We start from the raw sequence: 25,213 nt of genomic DNA, 5'->3' as shown, positions 1-25,213 counted from the left end.
ACTCAAAAGTATCCCAACAAGATGGCATTACCCTTCTGCATTGCTTATTGGCCAATCGATCAAAACAAACCGTTGGTTCACTCTATGTTACATCAAGAGATCTATTCCCGTACCACAAAGAATGTGCAGACTCGAATTAATGTAAACTGTCCCGGATGATGCGACAACAAAGAATGTGCACACGCACTTGATGTCCTTTGGCCAGCCTAACAAAAAAGGCAGACACGAGAAATATTAGTGAACTATGACAAGGTTCTCTTGTACTTGTATTGATTCCAAGGTCACACAAGACTTTAGTTTTGAGAGGTTCTAGCATTCTTAAACATATTTCTCATTTTTTACATTTAGACACATTCTCAAAAGTGAAGGGAATCTGTCGGTGACAAATTTTAGATAGAAGCCAATATCTATGAGCCAAGATTCCGGCCAGGGCTCATCCTCTTTCTCCTTTCGTTGAAGCTACGACTTGAAAGCAACCTTGGAAGGCAACATTGTGCGGACTTCACTGAGTTGTCGTCTGCTTCGAACAATCCATTGGGAGTTCTTTCACTACTGCCCCTAGAGTTAGCTCCAGAGAGATGAGGGGCCCCATTTGTAGATTTTGGATATTGGAGACCTACATTAGCCACCCTAGTCTCGACATTTGCAGGAACAGCATTTTCGCCCCCTGCCGTATTTTCTTGATCAACGTACCGGTCAGCATGTAAACTCTTTTTAAACAGATCAGAAAGTCTGTTTTTCTTATCCGGACTAGATGGTGTATGTATGGAATCAAAAGTTCCTTCCACAACGAGTGAATCATTTACTCTTGGGTTACCAACTGAGAAGCTGGGGTGAACTGGAGTATTCCCCCGAGAAGGGGTGAAATCTGCAAAGAAAAGGTACCATTATGCAGGGTTAGTTTCATGAAAAGTAATTGATTTTGCCGCGAAGACAGAATTCTAGTTGGGGCCATGGGGATGACGGTGGAAGGCTGGAAGCTGAAGGTCAAATTTTGTTCGCAAAATACAATGCTGTTGGTTTTTTTTTCTTACCACCATTAACACTGAGAAAGTCATCTTCACCATCTGAATCTAACCAAGGTTGAGAGTCAAAGAAGGCTTCCTCTTTACTACCTGCATAAAAATCAGAACCATCCCACATCATATCATAAATCAATTCGTTAAAAGTTATACATCAGAATGCAGCGGAAACCAGAAGTCGGTGAGTTCTAAATGTAGGCCTTCTTTAAGCCAGAACTCAAACTGCGTAAAATTGGCATCCAGATGGCTTCATTGTCCACAACATAAGAAAACAAACTCGCAACCTTTTCAAATAACTTTATGAACTTTTCATCAAACGTACAAGAACACACAGGTCACAGAGTGCCCTGGGAATCACATGGAAGCAATGTTTAACAACATAGTCTTTTTCCATCAATATACCAATAATATCAATGAGAAATGTTCAAAACATGTCAGAAGAAAAACAACAACTAGCTCACTATTGTCTGCTACCACAATATTCTGCCCCTTCTTCTCATAGTGTGGCAATTGTCAGAAATTAAAAGAAACAAGTAACTTCGCCAAAGAAATATAACCGCATTCATCAATTCCAATAAAATATTTGTTGAAAGGCCCCATTGGGTGGGAGACATACTGTGCAGAGCCTTTAACATCAACAACAATGGCCTTGTCCGTAAAATGACAAGTGTTAGGTTTAGGGAGTCTCTTGTTAGGGGTCACTCAGCCTTTAGTTTGGTAAATGACAGGAAATGCTTAAAAGTAAAACACAAATCACAGATAATGGATTCAAGAACTTATTTGTAAATGAAAAAATATAAGCCATAACAAGAACAGAAGATACAGACCTTCCAAGCATCATGTGCAAAATTTAACGCAAGATTTAAAGGTCATCTTATAAAACTCAGTGCTGCAACTTGTAAGCCACAATATATTTCAAATTTAGACAAAGTAAGGTGGGGGATTTGTCGGATTCCAACACTTATTGTTCACATTATCATGAATCTCAGCCTAAGCCACATGATGAAATAGAATTCGAATGACCTCGATAGTTCACTCACCAACAAGTTGATACCAAATCTTCACACAAAAAACAAACAAAAACCAACCAGGACATACAAATCGAAGCTGTGATTTTCAAAACTACAACTTTCACTGATTATACTAGTCCATTCTACAACGGTCAAAGCATTTCGGAATTCTCATTCTTTTAATAAGATAAGATATAATAATCATAAAAATTTCACAAGACGTACATCATAAACGCAGTGGACAAGAAATCAAAATCAAATCTTGGTAGTACAGTACAGTACAGTACAGTATATAGATATATTGTTTAGAAAAGAAATTTAATGGCGAATCGGGAGTCGTGGAAAAGAACAAACTGGAGACAAGGTAGGCCATCACAGCAAGCTGTATGCATATAACTACAAAAACGCCTATGATGAAATTAAAAGACGAAAAGGAAATCATGAAAATGATCACAATACCGGAGCGCGACCACTGAGAGTTGCTTGGCACCACAGCGACGGCGCGATCGCCGGCGTTGACCGTATCGGGGATGAATACCTTGTCATTCTTGGAGCCGAATGAGAGGCGGAGTCTCATGGCAGATTCCGGCTCCCTGTGCACCGAAACACACGAACCCATCAGCACAACCCTACGAAATCATAGATAAGGTTGCCATATTTGTTTTGGGTTAGAAGTAGTTTGTTTGAGCTGCTCCACATTCAGAGAGAGAGAGAGAGAGAGAGAGAGCAGAAGTGTACGTGAAAACTCATTCGCAGCCAATCAACAATAATAATTGATTATCATGATAAACTCACTGAGCAGTTTATTTCATCAATAGCGACAATAGCATTCGCCTGCGTGGTGTTATCCTTGTACTCTTCTAGATTCTGAATAAAAATACAATTGTCATTTGGGGTCCATATTTGTCCTCTCGTGAATGCCGACAACCGGCTGAAGAAACAAAAATGGATAGAATTATCATTACATAATAATAATAATCGTAATTAATGGTGCCTTTACAATATTCTAAATATATAATGAAAATTTAATAACCCAAAAAAAAAAAATTCCATTTTGAAACCAATAATAATCCAAATCATTTGGGGCATTGCTGGTTAATTGATCTTGGGAAACATGGTCCTCCAACGTTGGCTTAAAATCCAACAATATTCCACTATATTATTGATCCCTCAAATCTGTATAAGACGATCTTGAGAACTAATTCATCATTCGAATTTATAGTCCATGATCCCATATCATAATGATGGGACCTCATAGCCCATGATCCTCGATCGAGGGTATGGCTAGTTCCTTGACCTTTTGGCTGGTGATCCCCCATCAGACAAGTATTTTCTCATATTGCATGATGCATTCTTCTTATTATAATTATGACCTCCACTGTTTGAGTTATTTTTAACATGAAATTTTTTTTCCCTTCAAAAAATTGATCTTTAGGCAACTAACATTTTCTGATAGTCTACGTTGGTACTAAACTCCTATATTCTACTTTATTTCTTTGTTTATTATCAACCGGATTATGTACATGAGCTTAGATGATATGGTGCTCCAGCAAAAACTCACTGTAGACACTCCATGAACAATTGTATCATCATGCTACATATTGTGCATAGAACAATCACGAGCCACATATGGATTTAATTACCAACTATTTGACCAAACTTATGTTCTAAAAAAAGAATGTTTAACAAAGGAAATAACGAGAAATCGATTTGTAAACAACATGAGGTTTACCTATATTATTTCGAACATATTACCGTCTACAAACTAACACACAAATTGCAAAAATTGGTTATAAAATTTTAGCGAACTGTTGAACATGAAATTCAAAATTAAAGAAGACATCTTTATTCCTTAATTTTATTGGGCTTGCAAAATTTTAATATATACTAGTAAATTATGCACACAAGGTGCGTATAAAATTATAATTGTAATGTAATTTGAAGGAGTAATATAATATTGAAAATAATTTGAATGACAATATTGAGAAAAAAATATTTGTATATGGACAATTTTAGAAACAAAAACAATGTCCACTAAATGAAAGATTTTTTTATATAATAGGAATGTAGATATATATTCATATGAATTTTAGCTTAGCATTAAATTTGTCGAAAATTTTGTCGGGCCTCTAGTTTTTACGCCTTGGCGCCCACAAGCCCACTTATTTCGTAGCATTTTCCCGATAGTCCAGATTGCACACAGCAGACCAAACAAATCAAATCCGCAACTTTGGAATTTAGACAGAGTGGTTTGAAAATTCTTAGAGAGAGAGTGAGGTGAATGAAATTTTCGCCCAAATACAATAGGATTTCAAGCAATTCATTTTGTTCTTGGAATTCTTGGTGGTATAGAGCGAGGATTTGTTTCGATCGATTAGCTGAGAACGGTACTATTTTCTGTAGATTTGCCTGAGCTGCATTTAATTCAGCGATGTTGAAGCCGAAAATTGCGCCGTCCATGCTGTCATCGGACTTTGCAAATTTGGCATCGGAGGCGGAGCGGATGGTCCGATGCGGCGCGGATTGGCTTCACATGGATATAATGGTACTTTCCCTTCCTTGCAAATATATTCAGAATTCTGTCGCACAAAGTTCAATGGATTTGAACTTTATACATTGGATGGTGATTAATATTTCGCCAACTCTTAACTCAGTCTAGTTATGCCGAATGTATCGTGTTTCTTTTGTTTTTTTTTTAATCTTTGAGGCACTTTCATTGATGTAACTGGGTGAGTGTACATTATTGTGGACTGTATGTCAAAGGACAATCAACAATGATATGCAGGGGAATAGTAAAGTTATCTGCTGTATAAACATGAAATTTGGTACTTGATAGCTATCATGCTTCAGTATATTTTTTTCCGCTTACGTTATGGCTTTCTTCAGCTTCTTATGACTCTTAATGACATCCGTCTTCAAACTTGGAACTTTGTTTGTTGCTTCCTGCAGCTTATTGGAACAAATTGCTTGATTACATTATCATGATTTCTGATATAAATATTTTGGATGGTTGTTTTGCAGGATGGGTAGGTTGGTTTCTCTGTCAACGATCACATATGTACACTCATAACTGGTGAATTCTATGACTTATGTTTATTCTTTATTCAACAGTCACTTTGTTCCGAACCTAACAATTGGTTCTCCAGTCATTGAAAGCCTGAGGAGGCATACAGAGTAAACTTTCCGTTCTTACTGATACAAATGGCATACCTTTGTGGTGTTCCTTGTCTAAATGTCAATCATGAGCATCTCTTTTGCAGCGCATATTTAGATTGCCACCTAATGGTCACCAATCCTCTAGATTATGTTGAACCATTGGGAAAAGCTGGTGCTTCTGGTTTCACTTTTCACGTGGAGGTCTCCAAAGGTGTAGTAGTATCTTTTGGACATATCTCGTTTATCACTGTAATGAATTGAGCTGCTTTTGGTTAAGTTAAAATTTTGCCGCAGACTATGAGTGGAAAACCAATTGACTCAAGTTAATATCTTTTGGTTATGTTAAAATTTTGCTGTAGACTATGAGTGGAAAACCAATTGACTCAAATTGCAGTCATACATTATGTTCAGTGACTTTAAGATGTGCTGTCATTGTAGATTGATCACGTGCAAAGGATGATAATAAAAATGATAATTAGGTATCTTTGCCAGGTAATTGGCGAGAACTTGTACAAAAGATCAAGTCAAAGGGAATGAGACCTGGTGTTTCCTTGAAGCCTGGAACTTCTATTGAAGAAGTGTATCCACTTGTAAGATCCCTTCTGATTTCCTAAGGCTATACCTAGACGTAAATGGACAGCATGAGACTGAAGAATTATTTCTGTATCAAATACTGTTAAAAGAAAATTATTCCTTTCTCATACTTGCTAGCTTGAAGACGAAAATCCTGTGGAGTTGGTTCTAGTTATGACTGTGGAACCTGGATTTGGTGGGCAGAAATTTATGCCGGAAATGATGGATAAGGTGCATGAATAATTCTCCTCAATATTCATTTGTGAATTACTCAAGTTTAGTTTGTGTGATGCATATTTTCAAGTGAATCTTTAGGTTCGTGCTTTGCGGAAGAAGTATCCATCACTTGATATAGAGGTGAGTTTCGGTAGGTTTTGTACCAATTTTAATTTCTGTTCATATCATAGGTTTTAAGGTGGTGATCTCAGCATTATTCATTAGCTGCGAAGTGCAATCTCACTCCCAAGCTATGGTCTGTGGAAAAATATTTACCAAGTTTGGCTCTTGATAACTTTTGGAGTCCTGGAACTTGATATGTCATGTATCATTGAACTTGTTCAAGAGACCAATGTTATTATCAACGGGGCTTTCTTGTTATACTTTTGATTTTGCAGCTGAGAAAAATTTGTGAGTTTGCAGGTGGATGGTGGTTTAGGCCCTTCAACAATTGATACGGCAGCTTCAGCAGGAGCTAACTGCATTGTGGCGGGAAGTTCAGTTTTTGGAGCTCCAGACCCTGCTCAGGTTATAGCTCTGTTGCGCAAGAGTGTGGAGCAGGAACTGCAGAGTGATTGATTCCTTGTTATTGCACAATGTTGCGTACTTTATTCGTCACATGGAAATTCAGCAACAGAGAATGAATAAAAAAATTGTTGCACAGACTTAGTTGCGGACCCTTTGTTAACTACTGTTGTATTCATAGATGCATGAGGTTGTTGGTAAGAGAATTTAGTGGTAAATTGAATAATACTGGATAAACACGGTGACGAAGAAATGTGTAGCTCTCCTACATGGTATTTGTGGAAAAAATTGTACTCTCCGACGGCAGGTGATTATTAATCATGCCTTATATCCTCTACTTTATTTCACCATAAAATTTTTGAGTGGAAAGGGTTTTGAAGAATTGTTATTACCAAATTTCAAGATACCACAGTTCCTAGACACCATTTGAATTATAAATTCATTTTATGTGTATTTGTGTGTAGTCTTCACGTGCTGTCACGTGTGCAGCCCCCGACACCCAAGAAAAGTGTTGATTTCAGTGCTAACTCAAAAACTTTCCATAGATAAAGTGCAGTTTTTTTTGGCATCGGAGCCGCACCTTGGAATGGTATGCATTATGGTATTATTTTATGAATCCTACAAATTTATGTGTGCTAGGTTTAGTATACATTTGTAATCGTGCATGAATTGTTTATAATTTCAGAATGGGATGCACCACGGCGAACTTAAAAATTTAATGTTTATGTTGTAATGAATTTTTGACATAATGATGAAAATTAGAAAAGCTTGTTCAATTTTTGTTATGGATGAAGTACTACGTTTAATGTACAAAGCGAATATAGGACTTTGGGAGCAAACAAATCTCTATTACCTTTTAAAAAAATCAAAGCTCTCAATCCGTTATGGATGTTTCAAGAATAATAATCAGCCATCTTGGGATCGATAGCTACCCAGAAATACTATAATTAAGCACAAGAAAGAGAGATCTCGCTCCCACACTAAATTTATTATGGGAGTGAGATCTCTCTTTCTTGTGCTTAATTGTAGTATTTCTGGGTAACTATTGATCCCAAGATGGCTGATTATTATTCTTGAAACATCCAGCACGGGGAGTAACTAGAGGTGCACGTGCTCTTATCATCTGTAATCCTGGTAGTGTCCTTGCAACTGAAATTCTGGCTATTCGTTGTGGTATAGATATTTGTCTACAAGTACGTGTTTTTTCTGTTTGTATTTATTCGGACTCCAAAGAGGCGGTTCGTGTAGTTCTCAACCCAGATTTGGACACTGGTCCTTGTGGTGCATTGGCTCTTGAAGTTAATTCTATGTTCCTAGTGAATCATTTTGTGTCGATCAAGCATATGCACCGTTCTGCCAATTCCGTGGCACACTCTCTTGCTCATAGAGCATTCAGTAGCTCTTCTAATTTACTTTGGCAAGATGAAAATATTCCATCTTGGCTTTCTAGTATTGTAAACTCGGGATTTACCGATTTGATGAATGTTTACTTTTCAAAAAATAAAAATAAAAAATGAGAGATCTCAAATTTAATAAAAAAACATTAAATGCTAAGATCGAGAATCATGTCCCAAAATTCCTTGTAATTTTGTAGACAGCCTTGTATAAATTTATATTAGACATCCCTTTTTTGGCCTTCACATTGTTTTCTTAGCTAGACATCCATATATTTTCGAAATACGTAGGAGCAAATGCATTTGCAGTTGAAAATTTGTCGTTTGTCTACGGGTAGAGATATCTTATATGGTCTGATGAGTTAATAGTGTAAGGAATCTCTAGCCAGAATAAGACATGTGCAGTTTGGAAAGATGATCAGTTGCACATACCATGACACTATTGCTCAAAGATAAATCATATCATTATTAAATTCATATGCAATTCTCGATAAACCAATGATTGTAGATCCGATCGAGATATATATGTTGAAAGGACTGTACTGTACGCTAATCACGACTTAAGGTTTTTGCAGGAGTGATACCTAGGAGATTATGGGGCGATGCTGCTAGACGCTCTTACCATGATCCGATGGGTGCAATCAGAAACGATGTATGATGACTAGCTGTATCCCTGAACCATTGATGGTCACACAAGTATCGGATTTTTTTTCTCCTGTTGAGAAAGTCAAAATTCAAGGAGTTTTGGCGACTATTGTTTGATGGAGATCAAATAGGATGCTTATAAAAGAGTTCATAAGTTGGTTTCATAGGATATAAGAAATGAAAGTTAGTTTAATTGCTGATTAAGAAAGGAGAATGAAACTGTCTGTTTTAATGAATGAGTTCACAATTTTCAATTTTCATTATATGAACAAGATTTGTATCATTGATACATCGACGCTCTCGGATTGTCGATCAGGGTTATAATGAGTCCAGAATCATTTATTTAGTGAATTGTGAATCTATTGTTAAATGATGGTACTAGTAATAGTGATTATTAATATGTACAAATTCCCATAAAATGTTTAGGAGTCTAGATAATTAACTAATAAGTTAATTACATAATTAAATAATGGTTATTAATTTAATTAATATATCTATGCATTTATAAAAGGGCATGTGTGTATAAATTTTATATTGTGATATACAGTATGTGTATATATTGTATTAATATGTCATGCATAATCAAAAGTTCATAAATATATTATATATTCATAATATGAGAATTTTAGTATAATGAAAACATAGAGTCCTAGTGGGACAATGATTATGAATCCTTGTGGGAGAGAGACTCCTGATGAGATCAGGGGTCGTTCTCTATAAATATACCGTAAGGGGTCATAATTCATACCGAAGTTTTTGCACACAATACTAGAGCACAAAATTCTCAAAAACCTTTCTCCCTCCCTTAACAAGTTTCGGTCATCCCTTGTCCTTGAAACAATATTTTCGGCCATCAATTGTCTTCCGTCTCCACGCCTTTGCCGTCGCATTGGCTCAAAGAAAAATTTGGGATATTCGAAATCCTGAGACGTAACTACTTATGCATTCTCTTACATTTGAATACTTGTTATATTCTAAATCATTAAGAAAAAAATGACAAAAGATTTACAATTATATCTTCCATACCTGTTTATTTTTTTTTTTTTTTTTGGGAATGACGTCAAAATTCGGAGTTCATAGTCTCAACGAACAAATCACTTACGATTTCCAATGCAATCCAAGCGAGGAACGTGATTTCTGATCGTGGACCTAATTTGACGATCAACCATTCGAAGATCCGTTATAGGGAATTACAAAAAGGACTATATCCACTTAAAAATCGGAACATTTTGGAATCAAGCGTTATATACATGCAGGTATAGCATCTATACGCCCTATGAATGTTTCTACTAACATATGACGCACAAGGATATTTTCGAATGTCAAAAAAAAAAAATTAAAACTTTCGATGTACTTTGGGTGCGAGAAAATGATGCCCAACAATGTCCACAGAAACCTCAAGAGTTGGAACATGTTTCTGGACGAAGAAAGATCGAAAACTTCGGCATGACCAAGTGGGTTGAATTTGGAGCAGATCAGGGTCAAGAATCCTATCCTGGCCTTCCCGTAGGATGGAATAAAGGGTACCTGGAGGTTAATTATCCAACCGATGTGGGACATTTAACACATCCCTTTCACGCCCAGGAATGAACTCAAGAGGTGAGGATTGTCCAAGCCCATATATACAACTCTCAGGTTAATTATCCAACCGATGTGGGACATTTAACACCTGGCACCAAAGTACGTGAATGAAGGTATGATCACCCCTAATATTGACATATTTGCTTATGGAGTGATTTTGCTAAAGGTTTTATCGAGGAAAGCACCGATAACAACGTAAGGCGACGTAGGGTAAGTGAAATTTGTGAAATTTTCCGATGAGATCAAGCATGTTTTGGCGTCAGAGGATGCAAGGGGATTGAAGGAATGGATGGATGATTCACTGGGGGAGAATTATTCATTTGATGCGGCAGTGGTGTTAGCAAATGTTAGAAGATCATTATTATATATGTATCATTCAAACAATATCATTCAAGCTACGCGGACATTATAATCTAAACTCCTCGAAACAAATTCCCAATCGACTCAGCATTCTTTTCAAACTCTTGGCGCAATGCATCCTCCTGCGGTGTTGAAGGCCTCCTTCAGATCACTCGCCCTCTCTTCTTCTCCTACGCCTTCTACAATCTTCACGAAATCCTCCAAGCAAAGCAACCCATCTACGTCGGAATCCATCAGCACCTCCGCAATCATCAAAACGCGATTTGACTTTGTGGATAGACACGAAGTTTATTTGCGAGTAAGAATAAGAAGAAGAATCCGTTGTTTTGAATTATTTGTGCGGAAGAAACGAGACAGACCAACTATTAGAAGAAAATCTATATCTATATAAATATACGGATTGAATTGTGAATTTCCTCTATTATCCTTAATAATATTGTACTCTAATGATATTTTTTCTTCATTTTATGTAATTAGTTAATTATTATTAATCCATTGACTAATTATTATTTATTACTCTTTCACTCACTTTCATGGCATGACTACAAATAATATCAAAGTATTTATTCAACAACTAATGATTCGAATCAATATGTAATAATATTATTTATAAAATTATTTGATTTTGTGAAAATACCTTATAAATAATAGTAATAGTGTTATACATTCTTTTATTAAAATAAATAATACAAAAAATTATGCTAATAGAGGTTTCGAACTTATTTTTATAATTTATGTATTGATTATATTTTTCATAATTTTAGTTTTTCTACAAATAATACAAAAAAAATTTATATTTAACAAAACAGAAAATAAGAAATTTTAAATTTATATGTCGATGTTTAATCTATATTTATATCTATATGCTAATACTAATCTAAATATATGAATGTGAATTGTGAATTTACATAAATATCCGTACCTTCATTTAATAATAATAATTTACATAAATATCCTTGCTTTCATTTAATAATAATCATTAATACACGTTTTCTTTTTCATATATTCTTTTAATAATAATCATTTCATTAATATATTTTTATTTTTAAATTTAAAATTAAATACTTTAATATTTACATTGACATCAAATTCACAGAAAATCACTATCATAAATACATGTTTATTTTTTTGTTTGTTTATCATATATTCATTTTATAATAATCATTAATATATTTTTATTTTTAAATTTAAAATTAATTACTACATATTTTCTTTTTCATATATTCTTTTAATAATAATCATTAATAATTTTTATTTTTAAATTTAAAATTAATTACTTTAATATTTACATTGACATCAAATTCACATAAAATCACTATCATAATTATATATTTTTTTTTCATATATTCATTTAATAATAATCATTAATATGTTTTTATTTTTAAATTTAATTATTTACTTTAATATTTACATTGACATCAAATTCACAGAAAATCACTATCATAATGTTATAAATTTAAATAAATTGTTAATGTTACGAACATTAATGTAATAATGGGAAAACAAATAGAGATGAGTGTGATTGAATAAAATTAAATTATTAATAAATATTAAGGTCATATAAAACATTTTTTTCCCATTTAGAAGGTAGATATATATAGATTACTTATGTATCAACAAAATACGTGATTGAGAGAAAATGTTTGTATGTAAGTGATTTAATTGCAAACATTTAAGTTATTTAATCAATTTTCAATATATGATGCTAAATACATATTATTAAATAATATAATATCTATTAATTAATCTATTAAATATATGACTTTCATTTGTGAGCTTACTATTATATTATTTTTTTTGTTTTACAATTTGTCATGTTAATGTTGTTATTTAAGTCATTTTTTTATGTTAGTTTAATAAGATCATTAATAGTGTATTTAACTCAATCAAACAAATTATTATTTTAATTTACTTTTAAATTTAATTTTAATCACTTAAATTTATATATTGCCGTCAAATAATAATAGGAAGACAAAGGGAGATGAGTCGGACTGAATAAAAATAAATTATTAATAAATATTAATGCCATACAAAATTTCTTTCTCCCATTTAGAATAAAAATATTTTCAAACTCTTTATGTGTGAATATAGATATGTGATTGAGAGAAATGTTTGTACGTAAGTGATTTCAAACACTGTTTTTAAGTTATTTAGTCAATTTTTTTATAAATGCTGCTAAATAAATATTACTAAATAATATGCTCCATTTGATCATTTTGTGTTCTTGCAATGAGGAGTTTTTTTTACCATAGCGTTAACATGTTTGATTGTTATATGTCATTTGTATTGATCATGTAATTGTTTTTGGATTGTTTATGTGATTTGTTGTTTGCACGAAGAAAAGAGAAACAAAATCAAATATCCAACAAAAATGGTAATTTTTCAATTTTTTATTGTTGAGATATTTTGTTAATTTTTAAACACATAATGCATGTTTTCTGTTTGCTTAGATTACTTAGTTTGAAGTGACTTATAAAATATTAAAAAAATTGAAATAATTCTTCGTTTTTACGTTATGTCTCAGAATATCAAGAGATAATATTTTTTATTTATTGAGACAATTGTATTTCCAAACTTCTGTCCATAAATCAATATTTAAATTTTTTACGACATTATTATATTCTCTAATCAATTTTTTTTTTACTTAGATTGATAGAAGACATTTTAATTTGAGTTTTTATGTTCTTGCTTATATTATTTTTGTGATATTATCTATTATGAAAATAATAGGTGAACTACAAAATTTGGTAGGTCTAAGAGTCCTCTGATGAACGACAAATATGGATAAATTATTAAAATCTATAATATCCAGTATATTTTTGGCATGCGATTTTGTTCTAATTCAATGATTATGCATGATTCTAAGTTTTAATTATATCACAAGTTAACACATGCTTTGTTGTTGCTAGATATATTTGTCGATAGTATAATATTTTTCTATGGTTTAAGAAAAATTGTATGACTTTGTATTATATTTGTACGGCTCCTTTTCTAAATGGTTTTCTTATGATTTCAAGGCACCATTTTTCATTTGTGTTTTTTTAAAGAAGTGGAATGAATATCTATAAAACGATGACATTAATAAGGTGTCTTCTCTTTATTTGAAAAAAATATTGGAAAATTTATACAAATTATGAATAATATGAGTTAATATTTAATTTGAGAGTGATTTATACTTTTTATTGCTCGTATATACTTCAATTTCTTTGTTATTGTACTAAATAAATTATTTTTAAACTTTGAGTTATCATTTTTTCCTTATCGAGGTTGTTTGTGTTATGATTTTTTTATTCGTTTTGGTTAGTATTGTTGGCGGTAATTGATTTTTCTGATATTATATGATGTGTCTTGTTGTTTATAAAAATAAGTATAAGAGTATACCAATCAAAGCCACGTATTTTGGGTCTTCTGTTCTACGAAGAGAATAATAAATGGTTTCTGTGAATTATATAATTTTTTGGTTTTTCATACATATAGTCTACGAAATGCGTCAAATTTTGAACAAAAAAGTTAAGACAAACATAGTGAATGAAAAAAAAATAAACATGTTAAATAAAAAAAATAATGTTGTGTATTACTATGTTGGGTGCAATAATTGTCCCTGCTTGGTAGAGCGGTCGAACCGTGGTGCTTGAGCTACTTTGCGGTTTAAAAGATTTGAGTTGCACCATTACTACTAGCTATAGCTTTTGGTAAAGCGGCAAGCGCTCGGCCATACAATTGGTATCAGAGCCAAGGTCACGGGTTCGATTCCCATTGATTGCGAATAGTGCAATTATTGAGAGGGAGATTGTTGGGTGCAATAATTGTTCCTGCTTGGTAGAGCGGCCGAACCGTGGTGCTTGAGCTGCTGTGCAGTTTAAAAGATTTGAGTTGCACCATTACTACTAAATATAGATTTTGGTAAAGCGACAAGCGCTCGGTTTTACATACTATGTCCTAATTTCTGTATGATATAATTCAAGCACATTTTTTTATAGATATTTGAAATTGGGTTCAACTAAGTAACATGAAACATATACATATATATTAAATCATATTTAAAGCAAAATATTAAGATCAAGAATGATTCAGATTTAAATTTAAACGAAGCACAATGAAGAAGAAATTGAAGAATTGTATGTATACATTAAGTATTATATAATGATTATGTTGTTACTTCATGGTTGTCCGACATATGAATGTCATATAAAATGTCAATATTTCTCAATAAAATAGTTTTTCAAAAAGAAAAAAATTCTTCATTCAGAAAAAAAAATACATAAAAAACAAATTGTGCATAATTCTCATTCTATTTATAATGGTATGAGAACAATTCTAAAACTTTGTTGACACGATATAATAGATCAATTTTGTGCATTTTATTGAGACATTAAGCCAGTTTCACTTTATTTCCTCCAATATTATCTCGATATATTTCGATGTGACTACGAGATTGTTTTTGTTTTTTTTTTTAGTCAAAGTGTCTAACCACTAATTCATAACATATATGATGGTATCATAGAAAACTCCTCGTCCATGAAATCTAAATGGTTATATTATTAGATGAGATATTGAATATAACAAATACTTTGACATATATTTGAATGATATCTCATTTGCATATCTTAATTACATTATTCGTATCTCTTCTCAATATTTTTAAAATACAATAATTAAGTTTGTATATCGTTCCACAAGATATAAAATATTATAAAAAAAAATATAAGCTCGATAGAAGAAAATTTATTTTGTTTCAATGAATGATATAATATTACATTCTAAACACAACAAATGAGATTGAAACTATATCATCCTCATGACATGATGCACGCAATCATTATTTCAAAGCTTCCAAAAAATGACGATGAAGATGACTTTCTTGAATTGCGTCAAATTAAATGAGGACACAATTCAAAGATATGACCATTTGAAGAGATTTCAATTATTTTTCTCACAGTGATTGAGAAATAGTTTTTAAAAATTTATTAACCTTATAGCTATATATTTATAATATTGATACTAAATATATAAAAATGATATCACAAATATCACAATATTTGAAGAAGGTGCAACACCATTCATTGGTTATGTTGTTGAAGAATATATAAGTTATACATACTTTTAGTCACAGTGAAAACTTATCGCGAATAAAAACATTTTTTCTTAGTTGTTATAGTTGATGATTATCAAAAGCTGAAAAATCATTTAACAACAAAAAAATAGCCAGAAAACTAAGATTATCAGATAAAAACAATGTAGAAAACCGAAAAAACGTCGTGATAAAGAAGCAAACTATGAGCATGTCAGATCCCGGATAAGGATTGTAAATAACATAATATATGTTAAAGACGATCAGATACTTGCTGAGCATATTAAAATAGTTATATGCATATTATAACAAACTACGACAAAGAGTTGTTGAGTTCTCAAAATCAACCAAGAAGCATATTTGAAAGTGTGTCAAGTGGATAAGATAATTTCTCTTATTCATATACCGTCTATGGTCATGATTTTTTTATTTTTTATGGCTTAGTTTGTTTCAGTTGATAAAAATTATTAGTCATGTTTTAATTCATTTAAATATTATCAAAATTTCGCACATATATTTTCAGCAGTTTAAGTTTTTACGTGCAACGCACGTGCATTTTTCTAGTTCAAATAAATATAAAAATAAAAATATGTGGATATTAATATGAGACAAAAACTCGTGTGAGGCGATCTCATGAGTCATATTTTGTGAAATAGATCTCTTATTTGGGTTATCCATGAAAAAAAAACTTTTTAAGCTAAGAAATTACTTTTTATTGTGAATATCAGTAGGGTTGACCCGTCTCACAAATAAAGATTCGTGAGACCGTCTCACGAGAGACCTACTCTTAATATGGAACAAAATTATTTAATATTATATTGAATCAATACTTTTCAATTCTTCTTATAATCAGACTCATTAATTATTATATTGTTATCATTTTTTCAATCAACACCCATTCCATTTAATGTAAATAATCATAGAATTTACTAAAAATCTTCCTACCATCTTGATAAAAGAGCTATTTTAACATGTTTTTAAAATATATCATTCCATAGTTTTTCTTTGCTTCATTTCATGATGTTATCCAACAAGAAACATACAATAATAAATCTAAAAAATTCCCCCCCAAAAAAAAACCTAATTTCACAATTATTCAACTTCCGTTTATTTCTAAAAGGAGAAATCACAATAAAAATCCAATAATAAATGTAACATAAATAATTCTCAACTATCACACCGATGAATTATTTTTCCAAAATTCAAAACAATAGATTTTTTAGACTAAAAACAAACTAAAATGTTCATAAACATCAATATTATGACAATTTAAATAATCACAATTAAATAATGGACACAATTTTAGAGATCTAATTTTATCTCAAATTCGCACAATTTCATAATCTATAACAATAGACTAACTACTAAATAATATTAATGTGATATATGAGTCGAAAGTCGAACAAAATCGAATGAGTAAAATTCTCGCTCGATACAGCCCGCAAATCGACCAATATAAGATGAATTCGAGCTTCAAAACTTCCAAAATCGAAGCTAAATAGAGCAAGAAATGTTAGCCAAATTGTTAATAACAGAAATATAGAAATAGGGAACGAAAGCAATCTTTAAATGAAAAGTTTTCGAACCACTGTCGTTGATTAAGTATATCCATGTTTTGCAGAGGGAATTCACCCTTTGGGCAGGCCTTGTTGAGGTCTCGGTAGTCGACAATCAAAAACAATATACGAAAATGAGCATACTATTGAAAGTATGAATATCGTGTATAAAATAACAACAATAAAACAGTAAATCAAACCGAGTCCGGTACGAAGTAAATTTTCCTTAAAATAGGTTTGTCTCCTTCGATGGTGTTTCGAGGATCTCAGCGGACAACTGTTTCCCAGGATATAACGGCAAAACCTCATAGCAACTTAGCATGGAGAAACTACACTGGCGAACCGAAAACATACCTTCACTTTATCACCGAAATTTAACGGATGCCAAATGGAAAACTAACAATATGAAATGAAAGAGAATGTTTGAAAGAGATCTTCAGTGTTTGTAAAAACCATTTTTATATGCATATAGAAAGAGGAAATGAAGACTATTTATAATTTATAAGTCCTAAAATGCACACCAAGTGTCATGCAAGATTAATTAACTCAAATATTATTTCCATTAACTCAAGAATATGAAGAGCCAAAAGTCTTCAATTAACTCAAGAATGTAGAAAGTCAAAAGACACTCCCACATTCAGGAGACATAATTTTTATTCAATCTTTAAATTGACTTGAAATTTCCAACATCCCCCCCACAAGAATGAAAATTGATACAAATCTTGGTGGCAAAGTTCTACAGTTGAATCTTGTATATGATAGGTAGGTGTTATCCTTTGAACCTTCCCTTATGAAATATATTTGCTTTACTAGCTGACCAGTAGACATGATGTCCTTGAAATGTTCTGCCGTTTATGAAAATTAAGACATACTATACACAAGACTCTCCCTGATACTATTTAGTTCTCATGATCGTGTTCTTTTTGGCCATGAACACATGCATGGTTCTGCGAGAGGGTCTAGAATTGAGCCTAACAATTTCTTCGAAGCGGCCCCAATTTTCTCTCACATAGGTGATTCTATATTCTTCTCATCAGAATCATTAAAAGCTGTAAGCTAATCCTCAACATTCAATGTTTCATAATAGGAATGGACAAAGGATAACTCCCACAGTGATACCAAATCAATGCGATTAGGTTGTCCATTAAATCTAGTTCTTGGGATCTCCAATCAGCGTAGGTTGGGTTTTCCTTCGCACCAATTTATTCTAGAGGCTTGAGCCCCATTTCCCTTGACGATTTCACAAATAACTCTCTGTTTAATCTCTTGGTTAGTGGATCCGCTATATTATCTTTTGACTTTACATAGTCAACATAGATAACTCTAGTTGAGAGTAATTGTCTAATGATATTGTTTCTATGACGTATATACCTAAATTTACTATTATACATATTATTTTGTGTATTTCCAATCGCAGATTGGCTATCACAATGTATGCAAATAGATGTCATATGTTTTTCTCATCCTGGAACATCTTCTAAGAATTGACGGAGCCATTCAGCCTCTCCAGCACATTTGTCGAGAGCTATAAACTCAGATTCCATCATGGATCTAGCTATTACATTCTGTTTAGAAGATTTTCATGTAATTGTTGCACCTCTTGAAGTGAATATAAATCAACTTGTAGATTTTGAGCTTTTCATATCAGATATCCAGTTAGCATCACTATATCTTTCAATGACAACGAGATATATTGTATAATGCAGTACAAGTCATTAGTGTACCTTAAGTAACCTTAGCAATCTGATAATTGCTTTTCACTGTTCAACTCTTGGATTACTTGTGAATCTACTCAATTTGCTTACTGCATAAGCTAAGTCTGGTCTTGTACAACTCATTAAGTACATCAGACTTCCAATGACTCGAGAGTATTTTAATTGAGATATACTCTCACCTCGATTGTTTGATAGATGCTGACTGGTATCTATCGAAGTTCTAGCCAATGCAGAGTCATCTTTATTGAATTTCTCAAGTATTTTGTCCACATAATGTGACTGATTTAGAACTAGACTTTTGGATGTTCTATGAATTTTAATTCCAAGAATCACATCGACTAAGCCCAAATCTTTCATGTCAAATCTTGAGTTTAATAACTTCTTGGTGGATTTAATCATCTTATCGTAAAGACATAAAATGACATGTCCATTTTCAGTAATCTTTATGTATACATATTTGTCACATTCACTGAATTTAAATCCACTTTCTATCATGGGGTTATCAAATTTTTCTTGTCATTGCTTTGGTGCTTGTTTTAAGCCATACAGAAACTTCACAAGTTTACAAACTTTATTTTCTTGCCCAGTCGCAGAAAATCCCTTAGGTTGTTCCATATAAATTTCTTCTTCTAAATCTCTATTTAAAAAAGGTGTCTTTACATCAATTAAATGTACTTCAAGATTTCGCAAGGCGGCAATCACAAGTATCACATGATTATAGATTATTCTCGATAAAGGAGAACATGTGTCAAAGTAATCAAACTATTTGCATTGATGATAACCTTTGATTATCAATCTGGTTTTATACTTATATATGGTTCCATCTGATTTCATTTTTCTTTTGAAAACTCATTTACAGCCTAGTGGTTTGCTTCCAGGTGGAAGATTTACTAATTCCCGCGTATTGTTTTGTAAAATGGATTCCATTTCAGAATTGATAGCCTATTTCCATAGAGGTCCCTCAGATGAACTCACTGCTTCCTTGAAGCTTTCAGGTTCACTTTCCATCATGAAAGTGATGAAATCTGGACCAAAGGATTTCTCAGTCCTAGCTTTTTTGTTACGTCTAGGTTCAATATCTTGGTTAAGCTCATGTTTATTTACAATCGTCTCATATAATATTTTGGATGAACTTGGTTTTTCCTTAGATTTGTAAGGAAACATGTGTTCAAAGAACGAAACTTTTTTTCTTGATTTCATTATCGTATTCTTGGTGAATATTGGGTATTTGATATTCATGTACAAGAAAACGATACGCACTACTGTTTTGAGCATATACAATGAAAATGCAATCAAGAGTTTTTGGTCCTATCTTTACTTTCTTTGGAGTGTGTACAACTACCTTGGCAAGACACCCCCACACTCGCAAGTATTGGTAGGAATGACCTCTACCTTTCCATAACTTGTATGGACTTTTATCTTACTTCTTTCGGAACCCCTTATTTAAAAGGTAATTTTCTGTTATAATAGCTTACCCCACATGTTTTAAGGTAAACCAGAACTTAATAACAATGCATTCATCATTTCTTTTAAAATGCACTTCTTTCTCTCCGCAATGACATTTTGTTGAGGAGAATAAGGTATAGTTCTTTCGTGTTTGATACCATGTTAAGCACAAAACTCAGTAAATGATGATACATATTCGCCTACACGATCATTTCTTAGCACCTTAATTTTCTTGCTAAATTTGATTTTCAACTTCACTTTTGTAATGGACAAAATTTTCCATTGCTTCATCCTTACTTTTAAGAAGATACACATAACAAAACTTTGTGCTATTTACTATTTTTTTTTGTTGGAAGGATAAAGTTTCTCCTTTTCGAGTTTTGACCATGCTCGACAACATTTGTCTCCGCAACAACTGGAGAAAACAATAATCTTTCAGAACTCTTGTTATATTGTATTGAGGAAGACAACAAGAGTTCTGAGAGACAAACGAAAGGAGATAAATGTTGATTAAATTTGATTTCATTTTTATCCCACCCCTAGAAGAGGCTGGGTAGCGGGTTAGTTTGATAAATCATACAAAATCATTATATTTTGATAAAAATTTTGACAAAACACTGCAATGATAAAAACCAGATACCATCATGATCTTTGTTGTGATAATCAAAAACATAATGCTAAGCACTCCTCCAAACGCGCATTACCAAAGCTAATATGTTTTGTAGAAAAATTCAGAGATTTACTTAACAAAAAATCATAATATATCGATAAAACAATATTCTTTTTTCGTAATGACATGCAATATCAAATGCTACATTTTATCTTTAGTTCGACCAATTTATTTTTTGAAATGAGCTGAAAATTCACACTGTTTGGATTACGAGTCAGATTGGAAAGTTTCCCAAAAATAACATATTATTTTACTTATGACTTTTTTAAATTTTTTTTTTTTTGGAAACTTTTAAAGATTTTTTTTAAGAACTTTCAAAGAAAGAAATTGATTAACAATTGCGTATATATTATTATCTTCTGTATGCTCCGGTCCATAGACGTAACAGATGCAAATTTCCCATGGAAGTGGCAGATACTGTAATATCACACAAAACCAATGTCAATTAATGAATGCAAAGTGGCCCTCTAAAACCACAAATCTCCGTACCTCCAAACCCTTTCCGAATCTGTGACCCGCCATGTCAGTGTTCCGCCGGATCAGCGTGGCAGCGCGGCTGTCCACTCGGATGCGTCTGCCAAACGGCCGCCGCTACGGATCAGCTTCCGCCGTTCAGCTGGACTACGATTACGACGATGTTGAGGATCAAGTGCAGCGGAAAGGAATGGAGGACCTAGAGGAATGGGAAACCGTGGGAAGGGGCGTTCAGTGGGTCATCATGGGAGACCCAATGGTGAACCGACACGTGTACGCGGAGCGGCTCGCGAAGCTCTTGGAGGTTCCTCATATTTCCATGGGCTCGCTTGTGCGTCAAGAACTCAATCCTAACTCTCCTCTCTACAAACAGGTGTGCCTTCAATTTCCTTGCTTTAAAGTGCCCCACTGTTTCTTCCAAGAAAGTTGCATCTTACGGAAAAATATGAAATCTTGAAAGTTTTGATTGTTATTTATAATCCTCTTTTGTTGGAGAAGGAATGATCAAGTGTATAAGAAATTGAAGTCATCTTTAGGTGCATGAATTTGCAATTTACAATTTTTGGATTTGTTTATTTTTAACTACCATACTATTGCTGGGACATTGGTTATGATTATTCTTTGGGACATGTTTCCATTTTAGAATTTGACATTGTAATTGTCCTATGAGTTGGTGTTGATCCAGATTGCTAGCTCGGTGAACCAAGGGAAGCTAGTTCCGGAAGATGTAATTTTTGGGCTTCTGTCAAAGAGACTGGAAGAAGGTTACTGCAGGGGTGAAAGTGGCTTCATTTTAGATGGAATTCCCAGAACCAGGGTGCAAGCTGTAAGTATTACTTGCCCCCTTCTTATATCATTTAACGGCGACCCCTTCCCTTTTTTTGTTGGATATCTTACTGTTTTAGATATTGGATGACCTATGTACTCTGATAATTTCAAATGATAAAGAGCTATGGAGCAATTTTCGAATTGAAGTCCTCCTCACGTTGTTATTTTCCGGATATGTGATAATTTTCAAATGATCAAGATTTGATTGAGTAATAACTTCAATTGGTTCTTATTTTAAAAGTATGAATTATGAGTTTTTACACATGCATGTGAATCCCGTTCTCCTTAGGATGGAGAATATTTTATTTTTTCAGAAGCTGGTGCGTTCTTTTCACAAATGTGACATTCCTTTCTTTTGTTTTTTTTTCTTAACTTGTTTTATGATAGGTATCTGATCATTTTACAGTAATTCCTGAACCTGTCTTTGTTTTTGTCCTCGAAGGAGATACTCGACCAAATAGCTGATATTGATCTGGTGCTGAATCTCAAGTGCTCAGATGAGTTCTCGGTGAAGAAGCCTGTAGGCAACGGAATTTACTCTCCTGCACCAGAATTCCATCGCATGTCTAATTCGGGATTTAATCTAAGTTTTCATCCAGAGGCTGGTCGCTTGCAACCCTCCATCTCCAAATCGGATGCCATCTGGAAGGAGAAACTTCGCGTGCATATGGAACTGGTACCTCCATTATCTCTTAAATCATGCACAATGGCCCTTTAATCTTGGTTGCCTTTGATATATATATATGGGGTTTTGGCTAATCCTTAAAACTTCTTTTCAACACCTGTGATTTTGACCCCATAATGCCTTGACTCTTTGTCATTACTTTTATTTTCACGATGCTGTTGTATTAAATTTGCTGTTCTTCAGAGGAAGCCTGTCGAAGAATACTACAAGCAACAGAAGAAACTTCTAGACTTTCAAGTGGCTGGTGCACCTGGAGATACCTGGCCAGGTCTTCTGGCTGCATTGCAGCTGCAGCACATGAGTTCTGTCTCATCGAGGGCCAAGTCGTCACAGAAATTGACTGCATGATGATGGCAAACTAATTTTGATTGTTTCACCCTGGTGTGATTGTATGCATCTGCAAGAATATGCGTGTTTTAGAAAAGAGTTCATTGGATGGTTTTTGTTGCAAGTATATCCAGTTTTGTTTGAGAGACGTCTGTTGTCTTCTTTTTGTTTGAGTATATGTTTACCGAATTGAGTGTAAACTGATTGAGCCGAGAGCAAAATTTTGCAAAACGGTATATTCCATGAGATTGAATGAGTAAATTCATGGTAGCATCTTTCTTGGAAAATATTTTTGCCCACTAAGTAAGCTTTGTGAACATCGCACTCTTGTTTTTTTCCTTATGTTACTATAGTTTGGTTTAATGGGGTTGTTTGACGATATGATTCCTTTCTGGTTTTGATCAAAAATCTGAAAACAGAGAAGAAACGAGCTAAACTACCGAGGGAAAATCGATCGATAACATGTACATAAAAAGGAAATTCGTTTGCAACAGATTCTTCCTGCGTGTACATCAAACGCAATCTCAAGAAGAGGGAAGAAAAAGTACGAAGAGAAAAACACACAACTTAATGCCTTTGCATGTCAGTACTGCTGAAGTTAACAACGTTCTCTCATCTCTGCCACTTGGTAAACTGAATTTGCTGGTTCCAGAGTGAAGGGTTTATTCACTATTCATTCATACGTCCACGAGAAAGTTGATATCTTACAGCATTTAGGCTTCCATTCTTGTTTGATATCCAAGTATGCTTTAGAGAAGTTGGAGATGACCGGGAGAAGTCAAGGTGGATAGATTTCATCGGCGAATCTCATTCATCAAGGTCACCATCCCTCGTCTGTGATTTCTTGAGAAGCGAGGATCCATTTTGTGTCAACACTAAGAAAAAATAATTATCAATTTAAAATCTTATAATGAAATAATAATATTGATAATAAAATATATAAATTTAAACAATATTTAATACGTAATTTTTTTTATCTTTTGTTTTTAGAATTATATAACGCATAATTAATTTTATAAATGAATCAATTTTTTTAGACTAACATTGATTACTATTAATTTATTGTTAAATATAATTTTAATATAATAAATAAATCAACATATGTAATGGAATATATATTCAAATGAAAATGCATGGTAAATATCAAATAAAATTAAATAAACTCGTACAATAATTATTTAATATAAATTTTAAATTATTAGTTTGATTTTCACCATTAAAATTTTAAATATTACTCAAGAAATAAACTTCGCTAAAAAAATTTATTTTTTGTATTTGTTGAATTAATTTTTTTGATTTCAAAATAATTACATAAATATATTAAAATATCATATGTAAAAGCTATAATAATTTAACAAATGCTAATCAATTATAATTATAATTATATTTGTTATAAGAATTATGTCATATATTGTTTCTACAGTAGAATATGTTGGAACATTTCATGTTCGCAATCTTATTTTAAGGTTAACAAAACTTGTTATTGTATTTCTAACATATTTACTCACGTGTGAAGTTGCAAACACAAGAAAGAAACTGAAACTAAATTTAGCCAAACTGGATTTTTGGCGAGCTTCGTTTTTTGATGATATCGTTCAGCTGGATGATTCAAATGACGATCTATTAAATTGACTAATCAGAAAACTCAATTTGGAACAATTCATATTGCAAGTCGGTTGGGCAAAATCGGATGTTATCTAGGCCAAACTGTTCGCTGAATTACCAAACTGATTGCACAAAAATATCAATCAGTTGAGTATGAACAGTTGCAGTATTTTGATCATATTTCTCAGCTCGGTTATTAGAATGAAGAGATTCAGTATGCATTGGAAAGATAAGACGATGATCTACAAATCATCTTCATAAGTTAAAGTCTGAATCAAAGCTTAAATACTGATAAATGATGGTGAAGTTATTGGTTCTGCACAAGCTGAAATCAGCGCCTTTTGTGCTTCCACC

The 25,213-nt window shown here is 32.9% G+C and overlaps 3 protein-coding genes and 1 long non-coding RNA gene across 4 annotated transcripts; 2 read left to right on the top strand and 2 right to left on the bottom strand.

Annotated features, from left to right (window-relative positions):
* Nucleotides 1-245: 245 nt before the first annotated feature.
* Nucleotides 246-2,831, bottom strand: LOC140825203 (uncharacterized protein At3g27210-like). Its single transcript, XM_073186872.1, has 3 exons — nucleotides 2,492-2,831; nucleotides 1,035-1,115; nucleotides 246-868 (listed from the first exon to the last, which is right to left on the bottom strand). Exons 1-3 carry the CDS (start codon nucleotides 2,649-2,651, stop codon nucleotides 408-410), a joined length of 702 nt encoding a protein of 233 aa, XP_073042973.1. The 5' UTR covers nucleotides 2,652-2,831; the 3' UTR covers nucleotides 246-407.
* Nucleotides 2,832-4,345: 1,514 nt separating this feature from the next.
* LOC140825339 (uncharacterized) lies at nucleotides 4,346-5,733 on the bottom strand. The gene is made up of 3 exons (XR_012116658.1): nucleotides 5,507-5,733; nucleotides 5,142-5,450; nucleotides 4,346-4,580 (listed from the first exon to the last, which is right to left on the bottom strand). It is a non-coding gene; the product is annotated as an uncharacterized lncRNA (long non-coding RNA).
* On the top strand, nucleotides 4,464-6,839 carry LOC140825274 (ribulose-phosphate 3-epimerase, cytoplasmic isoform). The gene is made up of 8 exons (XM_073186987.1): nucleotides 4,464-4,577; nucleotides 5,054-5,058; nucleotides 5,144-5,206; nucleotides 5,293-5,399; nucleotides 5,681-5,778; nucleotides 5,900-5,992; nucleotides 6,077-6,118; nucleotides 6,401-6,839. The coding sequence occupies exons 1-8, from the start codon at nucleotides 4,464-4,466 to the stop codon at nucleotides 6,554-6,556; spliced, it is 678 nt and encodes a 225-aa protein (XP_073043088.1). The 3' UTR covers nucleotides 6,557-6,839.
* A 14,588-nt stretch (nucleotides 6,840-21,427) lies between these two features.
* Nucleotides 21,428-23,524, top strand: LOC140825066 (probable adenylate kinase 7, mitochondrial). Its single transcript, XM_073186624.1, has 4 exons — nucleotides 21,428-21,787; nucleotides 22,100-22,240; nucleotides 22,685-22,918; nucleotides 23,111-23,524. The coding sequence occupies exons 1-4, from the start codon at nucleotides 21,461-21,463 to the stop codon at nucleotides 23,273-23,275; spliced, it is 867 nt and encodes a 288-aa protein (XP_073042725.1). The 5' UTR covers nucleotides 21,428-21,460; the 3' UTR covers nucleotides 23,276-23,524.
* The last annotated feature ends 1,689 nt before the right edge of the window (nucleotides 23,525-25,213 follow it).

The sequence above is a fragment of the Primulina eburnea genome, chromosome 1 (assembly GCF_022965805.1).
Source record: "Primulina eburnea isolate SZY01 chromosome 1, ASM2296580v1, whole genome shotgun sequence".
In the NCBI taxonomy this organism is placed as follows: domain Eukaryota; kingdom Viridiplantae; phylum Streptophyta; class Magnoliopsida; order Lamiales; family Gesneriaceae; genus Primulina; species Primulina eburnea.
Note: the sequence above shows the minus strand (reverse complement) of the source record. Positions and strands in the feature narration are given on the sequence as shown.

Bases quoted from the DNA above. Each gene is read 5' to 3' on its own strand.
- LOC140825066 (XM_073186624.1), top strand. From the start codon at position 21,461: ATGTCAGTGTTCCGCCGGATCAGCGTGGCAGCGCGGCTGTCCACTCGG. The intron at 22,241-22,684 runs GTAAGTATTACT...TTGTCCTCGAAG, and splicing joins CCAGAACCAGGGTGCAAGCT to GAGATACTCGACCAAATAGC. The intron at 22,919-23,110 runs GTACCTCCATTA...GCTGTTCTTCAG, and splicing joins TTCGCGTGCATATGGAACTG to AGGAAGCCTGTCGAAGAATA.
- LOC140825274 (XM_073186987.1), top strand. From the start codon at position 4,464: ATGTTGAAGCCGAAAATTGCGCCGTCCATGCTGTCATCGGACTTTGCA. The intron at 5,400-5,680 runs GTGTAGTAGTAT...TATCTTTGCCAG, and splicing joins TCACGTGGAGGTCTCCAAAG to GTAATTGGCGAGAACTTGTA. The intron at 6,119-6,400 runs GTGAGTTTCGGT...GTGAGTTTGCAG, and splicing joins ATCCATCACTTGATATAGAG to GTGGATGGTGGTTTAGGCCC.
- LOC140825203 (XM_073186872.1), bottom strand. From the start codon at position 2,651: ATGGGTTCGTGTGTTTCGGTGCACAGGGAGCCGGAATCTGCCATGAGA. The intron at 1,116-2,491 runs GTATTGTGATCA...ATTTTTATGCAG, and splicing joins CTCTCAGTGGTCGCGCTCCG to GTAGTAAAGAGGAAGCCTTC. The intron at 869-1,034 runs GTAAGAAAAAAA...TTTTCTTTGCAG, and splicing joins CTTTCTCAGTGTTAATGGTG to ATTTCACCCCTTCTCGGGGG.